The 13,213-nt window shown below is 45.9% G+C and overlaps 1 protein-coding gene across 1 annotated transcript in view; it reads left to right on the top strand.

The window, feature by feature from the left end:
- Positions 1 to 12,760, top strand: part of pou6f2 (POU class 6 homeobox 2) — a 76,087-nt gene extending 63,327 nt beyond the window's left edge. The window contains exons 8-11 of the mRNA XM_061806008.1: positions 3,230 to 3,439; positions 4,864 to 5,032; positions 6,695 to 6,863; positions 8,224 to 12,760. Of these exons, the coding sequence (XP_061661992.1) occupies positions 3,230 to 3,439; positions 4,864 to 5,032; positions 6,695 to 6,863; positions 8,224 to 8,758 (1,083 nt within the window). The 3' untranslated portion in view covers positions 8,759 to 12,760. The remainder of the gene's footprint in view (positions 1 to 3,229; positions 3,440 to 4,863; positions 5,033 to 6,694; positions 6,864 to 8,223) is intronic.
- Positions 12,761 to 13,213: the final 453 nt, after the last annotated feature.

Below are 13,213 nucleotides of genomic sequence, written 5' to 3'. Positions count from 1 at the left end.
GTAAATTCAAAAGAAAGTGCCAGCAAAATTCAAAATTGTTTCTTGTAATGAAATCTTTATTCTCAAAAAAACATTATTTAAGTCTCGTAACATTATGACTTTCTTGTAATGTTACATATTTATTCTCGAGTTTGATGACAATTTTGTTCTAAAATGTCTTTTTGTTATAATATCGCCGTTAGTGTGTTGTTTTTTCCCATAACAGAAGAGCGTTTCCTTATAATATTGCGAGATTATTCTTCCCGCTGCCAAACGCGTTTGGTGGGAGCAATTACTCGCCAAAATCTCGTTTAACTCTCCGTCCTACCGCCACGAAGGGGTGGCGGCGGTACGGGCTCGTCGGCGCTCTTGACGCTAAACGCGGCTAATGAGACAGTATGGACTTTGGTGGCTTCCCAAAGGCGCCCGCGGCTCTGGATCCGCGCCGATGCCGACTTGACGCACCGCGCGCTTTGGTAGCGTCTTGGCCGGGGCTGACAGCGGCTGACATAATCAGGTCACCGAGACGGTCAAAGCCCCGGGCTACGGCCTTTGCTCCCCGACTCATTATTCCCCGGCATTATTCAGACGTGGGGGGGGCCGCTGAAACGTGTCCCACCCGAAAAAGATATCACCCGTGTGTACTTGAAAGCAGGTTGGACGTCGAACAAACAAGGGCTTGCAACAGAAAATAAACCCGACTGCAGGCCAAAGCATCCTCATTTGGATGAAATATATATTTTACTTTTATTATTTATAACATGGAGTTAGTCCAACTTTATACGTGAATGTTTTTTTTTTTTTTTTCTCTCCTCCTTATGAACAAGATATGATGAAAGCCTTGGCGGAGGTAACATCAGTCGAATACTTGCGGCGCGTTTGCCATTCACGCCTCCATTACTAATGTATTAAGCGACGTTACTTAAATATAAGCTTTATAAACGAGGCCCCCGGAGTGTCATCATAACAATATTCAAAAGCAAGCTGTCACCCTCTCGCTTTTTTTTTTTTTTATTACGCTTACGGAACAAGCACTTAGCGGCGCGACGACCATGAATAATTGAGCGGAACAAGTTACCCCCGCCGCGCCGACATGCAAAGCGAGGGGGCTCGCTGGAGGGGTGATGGGGGGGGGGCAATAAAATATGCTAAGTGGCAGGAAAAGAACACGAGCCAGAGAGAGAGAGAGAGAGAAATTATCTTCCCACTAATGCGAACCAACGTAAGCAAATGAGGCGTAGCGGGGATGAATTACACATCGCCGGCCCACCTTGCTCCCGACGAGCCCCCCGATTATGTCAAGCGGGGGCCGGGGGGGTGGGGGGCAGCACTGAGAGAAGCCATTGAATCTACAAGTCATTTTGTGTTCACGGACAAAGTTATTGGAGTCTATTAAAATACATTTTATTTCATAATAAAGACTTTTAGAAAGGCAATAAAATCATGCGGTCGACCAGTTGTTGAGGCGGAAAGCTTTACTGTCAAATAAAATATGAAGCAAAAAGAACTGCACGTTGTATTTAAAACAATATAATAGAGCTGGGGGGGGGGGAATAACCTGTACAATACTGGGGTCCCCCCCAAAAAAAAAACATTGTTTGCGCTGTTTCACACGGGCATTTATTGTTGTGGGATGCAGTGCTGGACCAGTGATAAACTTTGCCCAAAACCACAGAAGAACATATATAAGGAAGTGTGAAGGCACTAATAGATGTGATGTATGGTAAATGGTAGAATGGTAAAATGTTTCTTTTTACCTAAAATGGGAGTTAATAGCACGCTAAAGCTAATCGCGGTTGCTAACCCTTTAGCAAAGGTTGATTTTGTTGCCTCAAATTCTGGACAGTTTACACGATACACTCAGTAGCAACATATGCAGTTTGAGGATAGAAGTACAGCCCACGTAAATCCAAATAAAATGTACAATATAATTGTGTGTTATTTTTCTTATTAAACGTCACATTGTAAAGATTTTTGTTGGGTTTTTACAGGAGGCTGGCGACATCACGTTGGCTCCACTGCGTCGTAGTGAGGCGTTCCAAATACACTGCAGCTCCATTTGACATCCCTAAATGCAGACTTACACCGAATGTCCAAAAAAAAAAAAAAATGGACAGCAGTCAGGGGAACCTTCCCCCCACCCTTTCGCATCCAAATAGCAAACACGCTCGCGTCGTCGTCGCAGTTGAGTGCCGCCAGTTTCCAAAGTCGGCTCCCCAGGCGTGCGAGCTGCTCTCCTGCGTAATGACGTCCTCCGCACTTGGCCACACGTCGCACTGTGACACTCACATACGCCCTTCCTGATTACAAGTACACGGGAGGGAGAAGGGGAGTGGTGGAGGGGGGGGGTGACCTGCTGTGGTCCGGACTGAACCCCCACCACCCACCCCCCACCTCCCCGAGACCCCCTCTTATTGTTTCTTTTCCTCTCAGCAGACACACAAAGACACTTAAACACACTCAGACGCTCTCGGTCACGCATGCACACGTTCGGGCTAACACGGTCGGTCACTGGTGTGCACCATCTCACACACTCGCACACACTCGCTGACTTCCACACAGGTATTCAGCGTTGACCTTTGCGTTGCGCTCCCAGCAGCTCGCTCTGGCCTCGCTTGCTCATGTCTGTACGACTGCTTCAGCAACATTCTTAAGCCTTGGAAGACACAATTTGTTAACGTCTGTGTTTCCATCAAGTATGAAACCCTAAACCCAGATGTACCGTAATTCCCGGCCTACAGAGCGCATTTGTACATTTGTAATGGAAATACCATTTGGTACATTCATAAGCCGCAGCTGTGTCAAAGCCGCAAGCGCCCACATTGAAACACGAGATATTTACAAAGAAGGTACACAGAGTTTTGGACGCTAACGCCATGGTAACGCTAGCGCCACGCTAACAGGGCCTCGTAAAAAAAAAAAAAAAAAAAACATACCGGTAAAAATCACTGAGACATGGTCGTAACACGCTAGCGCAGTGCTAACAGGGCCGGACCGGTAAAAGTCACTTCCTCGGCACATATAGTCCACCGGTCTCACTCTTACCTTTTCCGCTCGAGCGCCCCCTCGTGGCCGTAAGAAAAAAATTCACAAATTAGCCACATCGCCGCAGGGTTGAAAGCGTGTGGGGAAAAAAATCGCGGCTTATCGGCCGGAAATGACGGTGTATTTTTTTTTTGGTTCTCGTCCCCAACAAAACAAAAGCTGACTCCTTTGTCTCTCTCTGCTCCATTTTATTTATTTTTGGTAGATAATTGGAACGATCCCCCTGATGCCAAACCCGGCAGGACCCTCCAGCCAATCAGGGGCCGGCAACCCGGCGCTGCAGGTGCCGCCCATCACGCCGCAGCTCTTGACCAACGCCCAAGGCCAGATCATCGCCACGGTGATCGGCAATCAGATCCTGCCCGTCATCAACACCCAGGGCATCACGCTGTCGCCAATCAAGCCCGGACAGCAGGTGAGCTGGCGACGGCGCTAACGTCCGTCAACGCTAACGTTCGTTAGCTCTTTTTACGCGGTTGAGGTCAAAGTAAGTTATTGATTGGCTATCATGTGAACAAACACTGCAGCTTAGCTTCTGGCTGCTTTTTGGCAGTAGAGTCAGTCAAAATTTTTCATCCTGACTTGAAATCCTCATCGCCGTCACGCTAACCTCCAAAAGTTTCCTCCTACTTTTTTTTTTTTTTTTGGAGGATCCATACCAGTCACACCCTCTTGACAATGTAAACGCTATTGACGGAATTGCCAGCGCAGAATTACACGGTAAAAGTTCGCTAAAGTGCGCAGACGTGACGTTTAATTGTGGCCGCCCGCCACTCGGCCATGAATTATTGCCTCGGTAAACGATGTTTACCGCCCGGCTCTCCACTTCAAAGCTCCGGCGTACGCGGGGGAATCATTTACGCCTGTCAGGACTCTGCAGTCTGGAATATTTCCAGTGAAGCTAGATAATTCTCCCGGCCTGTCAGCAGTCCTGACAGTGCGCGCTAGACTGTTGACACCCCCCCGCCGTCACTACCGCGTACACCCCCCCGTACTCGCAGGCATCCCAAACAAACACATGCCACGGAGAAAATAATTAACAGCAAAGGAGGAGAGGCCGGCCCGACTTTTTAAAAAGTGACGACGCGCCTGTCTTGGTGTTGTTAAAGCGCGTAGGGAAGGTGCATAAAACATAAAACTACATTGTTATCGTGCCGTCGCCCCGCACACACATCACGAATTATGTTTGATTCCAGGACTGCTGGATGTACGCTTCTAAACTTCTAAATGTCAATGAATTTTTCTCTCTCTTGTCCTCCCCCCATTCCAATTGAACCCGTCAGAAAACAGGAAGTCATAAAAAGCAGAAAGAGTTTCGAATCTGCCTTTGTATGAAACTAAAACGCTGAGTGAGCGCTAGTCACTGTTAGCATGGAGTTAAGCACCAACAATTCGCCACCACGCTCGCGTTTGTTTACACGTAGCGTCCGTTTAACGCTAGCTCAACTTGGCGAATGTCAATGAGAGGCCACTACTCGCTCCTGATCAGTCGGATGAATTTCGGGCGTAAGTTAAGTTTATCTAGAGTTGTTGGTAGCTTCAGAGCAAAGTGATGCATAAGCCTTTTGGTCTGAAAACATGCAACATTCATTGGACACTCTAAATTGCCCCAAGGTGTGATTGCGAGTGCGGCTGTTTGTCTCGATGTGCCCTGCGATTGGCTGGCGACCAGTTCAGGCTGCGCCCCGCCTCCTGCCGGTTGACAGCAGGCATAGGCTCCGGCGCTCCCCGCGACCCTCGTGAGGATAAGTGGCAAAGAAAATGGATGTGGACGTGACGCGTTCAAAAGCAGTTAACTTGAGTGTTTTTCCGCTTTGGTTCGGATTTGTGTCGCCTCAGGCCCAGCAAGGTGCGAACGGGCCGACCTCCTCCTCCTCGCCGTCCTCGTCCTCCCAGCCCGGCCTCCTCCACGTGCCCCAGCGGCAGAGCCCCCTCCACCAGCCCTCCTCCTCCTCGTCCACCTCCTCCTCCTCCTCCTCGGCGCTCAGCGTGGGCCAGCTGGTCAGCAGTAAGTCAGCGCGCAACCCAAATCCCGCAAAATTAGCAGCGGTGGGGGGAAAGGGTACGAACCTCGGAATACCGGATTATTTGTTCATGAGTAATTGGATCGGAAAAAGTGACCAGCAAGTTCTAGCTCAATAAAACAGCTTCTTTAAAAAAAAAAAAAAATTAAAACGCTGCATTGTATGTGTGTATGTCCATATGCATGTGTATATACCGTATATCTACCTATATGTGTGTGTATGTGTATGTATATATATATATATATATATATATATATAAAATCACTGACTTGATGGTGTGGTGGTACACGTGGAGGTCTGCCTTTTGCCCGAAGCTAGCTGGGATAGGCTCCAGCTTTCCCGCAACCCTTGTGAGGATAAGCAGCTTGGATAATGACATGACATATATGAACCACGATAGGTGCACAAAAGAAACGTAGCAGGAGGCCCACGCCGTTTCGATGCGTGACGCAATGTTGATTTTCGCACTGGAGTCCCGTTATTATTTATCATTTCCTTCACGTATCCGTCAACGCGATTTGGCATGCGCGCGTTGCAAATGAGCCCGCGTGGCATCCTCCAAGGCCATTTTGTCACAGGCTTATAAATCACCCGCAGCCCGTCGCCACGCGGCCGCCGGCTTTTGAAAAAATAAATACAAATCTGCCGTATTATTCGGGTAAATTGCATTTGTCACCCGCCGACGCCGCCGGATTTAATAACGGCCAAGAGCACGTCGGCATTGATCAACTTGTTGTTGGGCTGTAGCAAAATGGCCTCCCCTCTGTTGTACACTCTCAAATATACTTGAACATTTGAAAGTCTACGACAGTGCTACTCTGAGTAATAATAATAATAATAATAATAATAATAGACGCACTTGTGTGGTGTCAACATGCTTGTAAAAACAAATCAAACAAAGTCATCAATGTTTCAAACATAGAAAGGTAAAGACATTGAAGACTAAATAAGTCCAATATATGAAATATTGATATTTGAGGCTTTTGTTGATTGCGTCGCTTCCTTCCAAATGTTCTCCGTTCGCCTTTGCGAGTCAACAAGTTTCCCACGAGGAACGTCGGCCTCGTCCCTCCGCACTTTCCGAGGACGTCGCTCGGCGCGCACGCGCGGGACAAGATGGCAGCCCCATAGATTTTTGCCTTTACGCACGCTTGGGAGGATTCCTTTTAATAATTGATTGATAATGACCGAGATGAATAATTCACAGGCGCAAACTTTTGCTTTGCTAAGCAGGATGCCACAGGGCAGCCGTCATCCGCAGACGCATTTGGATTTGCGACGCAACTTTGGGCTTTTTCCCCGTCGGTGCCGTCTGACGTCGTAAGCGGACATATTTAGGACAACTTGGTTTTTACGAACGGATTGTCTGGCAACCAATTCAGGCTCCTGCCCGTTGACAGCTGGGATAGGCTCCAGCACTCCCCGCGACCCTCGTGAGGATAAGCGGCAAAGGACGGATGGGTTTACAAATGTGCTATTTTTCGTCGTTTTGATTTAGAAAATAGAAATCTCATCTTGACACAGCCACTCAACCAATTGTATAGTCATTTTTGAAGATTAAGAAGAATATGTTAAACAATGTGTTTATGTGCAGTGTTTTATAAATGATGAATATGCTCGTAACGAACGCCGGTCGTCCCGCGCAGACCCTCAGACGGCCCCCAGCGAGGTGGACGGCGTCAACCTGGAGGAGATCCGCGAGTTCGCCAAAGCCTTCAAGATCCGCCGGCTGTCCCTGGGCCTGACGCAGACCCAAGTGGGGCAGGCCCTCAGCGCCGCCGAGGGCCCCGCGTACAGCCAGTCCGCCATCTGCAGGTGAGGAGGCCAGAGCGCGCCGTCCCACCGACGCGTTAGCCTCGCGATCCTCCGCCGGGACCTGCGGAATACGCGCGGCGCGATTACGCCGAGCACTTAGGAGCACTTAATAATTACTAAGGGGAGGAAGGCCCATCATCGCGTAATAAGATGAGGGAGCGTCAGCCTAAATGCTGCAGGCGGGGGGAAGCCTTTCAAGCCTAAAGGCTCGTCTTCGCTTATTCGTGAGGCCGAGAGTTCTCATTGGGAAAAGTCCGTGTGTTGGAGACAGCCGCCTCCATGTGGGTGTGCGAAGGGAATCTGGGTGTTGAAATCTTTCACACTGGGGGAAAAGTGTGGCTGTAATGTGGGGCGTGTTCAGTTTTCAGTTGTTTTTTTTTTTTTTAAACAAAATGTGGGCGATGCCTCAGCTGGAAAGCGTTGGCCTCGGGGTTCTGAGGTCCCGGGTTTGCTCCCGGCCCCACCTGTGTGGAGTTTGCATGTTCGCCCCGTGGCTGCGTGGGTTTTCACCGGGTGGGCACTCGGGTTTCCGCCCATGTCCCAAAAACATGCGACATTAATTGGACACTCTAAATGGCCCCTAGGTGGGATTGTGAGTGCGATTGTTTGTCCGTTTCTATGTGCCCTGCGATTGGCCGGCGACCGGTTCAGGACGTGACCGCGCCTCATGCCCGTCGACAGCTGGGATAGGCTCCAGCACTCCCGCGACCCTCACGAGGATAAGCGGCGAAGGAAAAGGATGCATGGAAAATGTGGGCATTGTTCCCTTTCGTTGGGAACATTTATAGGTCAAAGGTGACAAGCCGGTCTTTGAAGTCCGGCGCTTTTTGTGATCACCCGCGCTTTATTTACGCGGCGCCGCAGGGGGGAACCTTTAAAAATTTCATCGCATCAACATCAAACGTCCGATAAAATGTGAAACGCTACCCTCGCACCCGCACTTCCCCCTCCCGCCTAATGTCAAACAGTCCCGCCATGAAATATTAACGCGCCGGCATAATTGAAATATTTATAATATACATTAAAATCCATTAGCTTGAAAAATAAACACGTGTGTGTGTGTGTGTGTGACATGCTGATGTTTTCAGTAGTTATGTTAACTCGCGTTTGGCTAACGGGAGGGGGGGCAAACTGACAGATGCCCCGCCTCTCACACTTGCTACATTATTCATATTTTGAGAATGCAAGTCGCACAGAAGTATTGACTATGCATCGCGACTCCGCTTAAAAGTCATCCGTAGAGACGAGCTTGCGTATTTGGATCGGACGGGTTTTTTTGTAGTCGGCCTTTAATTTTTTTAGGGGGGCGGGGCGTCGGGCACCTTTTGAGTAAGCTTGTTTTTTTCTCGACTCTCCCCAGACACACCATCCTGAGAAGCCACTTTTTCCTACCGCAGGAAGCCCAAGAGAACACGATAGCTAGCAGTCTGACAGGCAAACTGAACCCTGGCCTTTTATATCCTGCCAGGTTTGAGAAGTTGGACATCACCCCTAAAAGCGCCCAGAAGATTAAGCCGGTTCTGGAGCGCTGGATGGCGGAGGCTGAGGCCCGCCACCGGTCCGGCATGCAGAACCTGACCGAGTTTATCGGCAGCGAGCCGTCCAAAAAGCGCAAGCGGCGCACCTCGTTCACGCCGCAGGCCCTGGAGATCCTCAACGGCCACTTTGAGAAGAACACGCACCCGTCGGGACAGGAAATGACCGAGATCGCCGAGAAGCTCAACTACGACCGGGAGGTGGTGCGCGTTTGGTTCTGCAACAAGCGGCAGGCGCTCAAGAACACCATCAAGCGCCTCAAGCAGCCCGACGTGGTGGGCGGGGGAGGCGGGGGGGCCGTCCTGCCGCCGCCGCCCTCCCTGGACCTCGGGGACCCGCTCCACGACGTCCCCCAATGAGCCCCGGCCCCGGAAATCCCCACCCCCTGGACTCTTGAAAAGACTTTGTGTCGTCGTCGTGATTTTCACTTTACCAAAACAAAACAACAAAACAAACAAACAAAAAAAAGACTGAGAGATTAAAATGTGAGGAAGGCACGTGAGGTACGTACAGTGGTACCTCGGCTTACAAGGTACGAGTCGTCGCTCGGGCAATTTTTCTCGTTTATGTACAGTTTTCCGCCAGAAATTTGGGATTGGCTACTCACGGTTTTACCAGTTCAGAGATTTTTTGGGGGGAGGGGGACGTCCCGTCTGTTATTGGTTGAAAAATTCTCACTAGCCCCCCTCGAATACAAAGATACGTACATGTGCCGTCTTGCCGCCAAGGAACTATGTTGGAGTGAAGTGAGTACTACCGTAATTTCCGGCCTCCAAGACTTTTTTCACACGCTTCCAACCCTGCGGTTTAGGCGATGATGCGGATAATTTGTGCATTTTTTCTAACGGCCGCAAGGTGGCACTCGAGCGGAAACGGTAAGAGTGAGACCGGTGGAATATATGTGCCGAGGAAGTGACTTTTACCGGCCCTGTTAGCGCTGTGCTAGCTTGTTGCCGGTGTGTTACTGCCGTGTGTCAGTGATATTTACCGATAGGTTTTATTTTAACGGGCCCTGATAGTGTTAGTGCGGCATTAGCACTAGCATAAGCACCGTGCTAACGCTACGCTAGTGTTAAACTCTTTGTGTGTACCATCATTTTTTTGTAAATATCTTGTGTTTGAATGTGGGATTCAATGGCAGCCTACCTATATACCAAATAGTATTTCCTTTACAAGTGTACTCGGTGCGGCTTGTAACCAGGTGCGCTCTGCAGGCCGGGAATTACGGTAGCTTCATTTGGACCAGAACCGTCTAATGGGAAAGAAAGCGCGTTGCCGCCATCCTGTGGCGTCTTAAGGCAATTCGGGAGGGCATCAACAAGACTGCGGCAAATTGATCGAAATGAAGCTCCTCAACTCACTTCAAATTGTTTTCCTTGTTACAATGATCCTGAAGAAAAACTGAAAATCTGTGGTTTTTCAGCAAATCACACAGGGCATAGGTTGTTCGATAAATGTGCAAATTCCTGGATGCTGTCATGCCCTCGCAAGGAGACCCGTAAACCCCCCACCCCACCCACGGCCTTTCATTTCTCGAACGGGATAAACACGCAAAATGACGACACTCTCAAGGAGCTGCTGCGGGTCCCTGCTCACGCCCAGTCGCTCACACGCAGACTAACCGGGCAATCCTGATGTCACTCCACTAGGCCACGCCCCTAAAAGGCACACCTCCTACGCAGCGATCCGTCAGTACGGACAGGAATTAAACCTTACGAAATAATTTTTTTCATTGCGTGATATATTTTTATACAATAGATTTTTTGCAGGGTGGAGGGGTGGGGCCGAAACCGATTAGTGGCATTGTAATTCATTTCAGTGGCCAAAACGGATTTGCGTTACGGAACGGGTTCAAGCGGTAAATCAAGGTACCACTGTACCAAAAGCAAATGTGGGCGGCGAAAGGAGATACCAAATGAAAAACACAATTTACCAAAGTATGTGGCATCGAAGAATACTTTTCTAACGTCAAGGTGCGCGCGCCATTTTTACATTTGTACCCGCAGACGGGAGCTTTAAAAGCGCCACTTTTTCCTCCTTCCTTCCTGCTTTGTGTGTACATATTCACGCGCCAAATCACACGGGAAAAATGACGACCCAAAATTGTCTTTCACGTTGACTTTGTACAGTTTTTACAGCGATCGATAAAACCACACGACGGCGACGACGGTGGTGGTGTGTTGCCAAAGCCCGAGATAGCCAAAGAACTCGACCGACTTCAGCTCAAGGACTTTTTCAAACTTACAACCGGATCGGCTCACTTTTAACGCACCAAAAACAAAAACAAACAAAAATGACCTGAAAAGAACTAAAAATGAAGCCTCGTAAAACTTGGCATTATTTGCATGTCACGCTTCTCTGCATGCGGCGGCACCAGAACCCCCAAAATGGACCCGATGAACAAAACCCTTTAATGTGACAATAATGCTGATTTTTTTTTTTTTTTATTCATTTTTACACTCATGCAGCATTTAAATTTTTTTTTTTTCATCTTGTCCAACATGATCATGTGAACTTTAACCCTGCTGTGATGTTGTTTGATGCATTTCAAAATTTAAAAAAAACGTAATTATTTTGCTAAAATAAGTTTTGCGATGGCAATATCAACATTTCTCCCCATATTTGAGACTTTTCCATCATTTCATATTCTTCAGGGTAAATTGACCCATTTTTAAGTGAAGCTTAATAAGTGTCATCAACTCAAATTCTGTGATGCTTTTGAGTGATTACACAAAATGACCCGTTTTAAAGAAAGTCCATTTTTAATTGAAGACAAATTATGAGTCATGGTCAGTCAATCGGTATTGATTAATTTTGGTGATTAAGAATGTCCCGGGTCAAATTGACCCTGGGATGTTGTTTCTGTTCCCGAGAAAACAGATCTAGATATTCCCTTTCAAATAATAATAATAATGATAATGTAATGAGTTTCTTTAATGGCTTTTTCCCCCTTTTCGACAGTTCTGGGTATTGTAAAGTGTTTGGGTCAAACTGACCCGGGAAAATTTTAGCTGTTGCTGCGAAAAAAATAGATTTACTCTTGATTGACAGAATTTGCTGGTCTTACTTTTTTCTTTACATTTATGAAACATGTTCTGTGATTTTTTTTTTTTTTCTTCCTGACACTTGTACGGGTCAAATTGACCCATTTAGAAATAATGTAGTGGGTTTATTATTGTAATCAAGCATAAATGATTAATAATTGAGTTTAACATTTTTGTTGATTATGATACGGAGTTTAACGTGTCCCGGGTCAGTTTGACCCAGGGACATTATTGCTATTCCTGCAATTTTTTAAAAAATAATTAGCATTCCATTTCTATTCCTGGTATTTTTTTAACCATTTAAGAAATTTAATTTGGATTGTTTAATAATTTTTGATCAATTAAAATAAACGCGGGTCACTTTGACCCATAAAAATCGGACCGACGAAAACCAACGTCACAGGAAGTTTAAACTGCCCGTCTTGCAATATTTTGTCTCCAAAAGATCCCAATAATTCATGCAAGGTGCCAAGACTATTAGGACACGCCTCCTAATAAATCAACAAATCCATCATTTGATTAGAATCTTAATCACTACGTTTCCCTTCCCAATAATTTCGTCCATGTCGGGTGCACAATGTGGCTTCTTTTATTTATTTTTTTTTTTTTTCAATTTCAAACATCATTTAAATGCATTTTGTCTTATTTTTATTCAGGCAATTGTGAGCGAAACCTAAACAAAAAAAAAAAAAAAATGGCGGTTGACACACACACACACACATAGATGGGAATGTTTTTTGTTTTTTTGTTTTCATATTTTGCGTCAGTGGCCCGGACCAAAGCTCTCGACTTGATATGCACATTGTACAGAGACCTTTTTTTCACCACGTTGACAATCTTGTTCCAAAAATAATAATAATAATGTCCAGAAGAGATGAAAAAAAGATGTACAGACGACGATGACGGCGCTGACTTTACCTCACTATGATTGCGTTATTTATTAATATTTTTGCTCTCTCTTCATGCACTCCATCACTCACGTGTTTGCTAACAATTATTACCAAATATTTTTTTTTTCCAGTCGACCACCTTGAAACCAAAGCTAAAAATATTCTGCTGTTTTTTTGTTTTCTTTTCTAAACAATAATAATGCTAATAAAACTGTATTTAATCTATGGTGGAGCAATATCTGTTTTGGTCCATATTTTTGTTGGTTTATTACTAAGAAAGGCGAAAAACGGAAACGCTTCAAACTGTCTACACTGATTTGTACCATAATGTTAGGAATAAACAATTGTTTGACATCAATCTGCTCAAATTGTAATTTATTCATATTTTTATACGGTGTTTGCCCTTTTTATTTATTAAAAAATTGAAATGAAACGGTTCTACTTAAACATCAGAATGACTTTAAGCGGCGATGTCATATTACAATAGAATAAAGTATTTCTTTTTTTTCTCAACTTGTAAATCCATTATACATGATAATTTTTTTTAAATATTCTGTATGTATTTCTAAAAAGATTAAAATGTGATTGAGCCGAGTAGAAAGGCCCGAGTCTTGTTTTTATTTTGACGTTAATTGAGGACAAAATGCATAATTAAAAGGATTTGAAGATGAAGAAATAAAATATTTAAAACAATGAGAAAAAAAATTAATTACAATTAAAAAACTGTACAGTGCAAGTAATATTAAAATTGGAAATCATGAGGAAAAAAATGAAAACTTTATCTTATTCTTTTTTTTTTTTGCAGCATGACAATGTTAGCTAAGTGCCGCATCACCGCATTTGCTTTGGACTCTGCGCTCCGCAATTTGACCCGAGTCCG

This window comes from Syngnathoides biaculeatus, chromosome 19 (genome assembly GCF_019802595.1).
Source record: "Syngnathoides biaculeatus isolate LvHL_M chromosome 19, ASM1980259v1, whole genome shotgun sequence".
NCBI lineage: Eukaryota > Metazoa > Chordata > Actinopteri > Syngnathiformes > Syngnathidae > Syngnathoides > Syngnathoides biaculeatus.
This window is presented reverse-complemented; position numbering and strand designations above follow the sequence as displayed.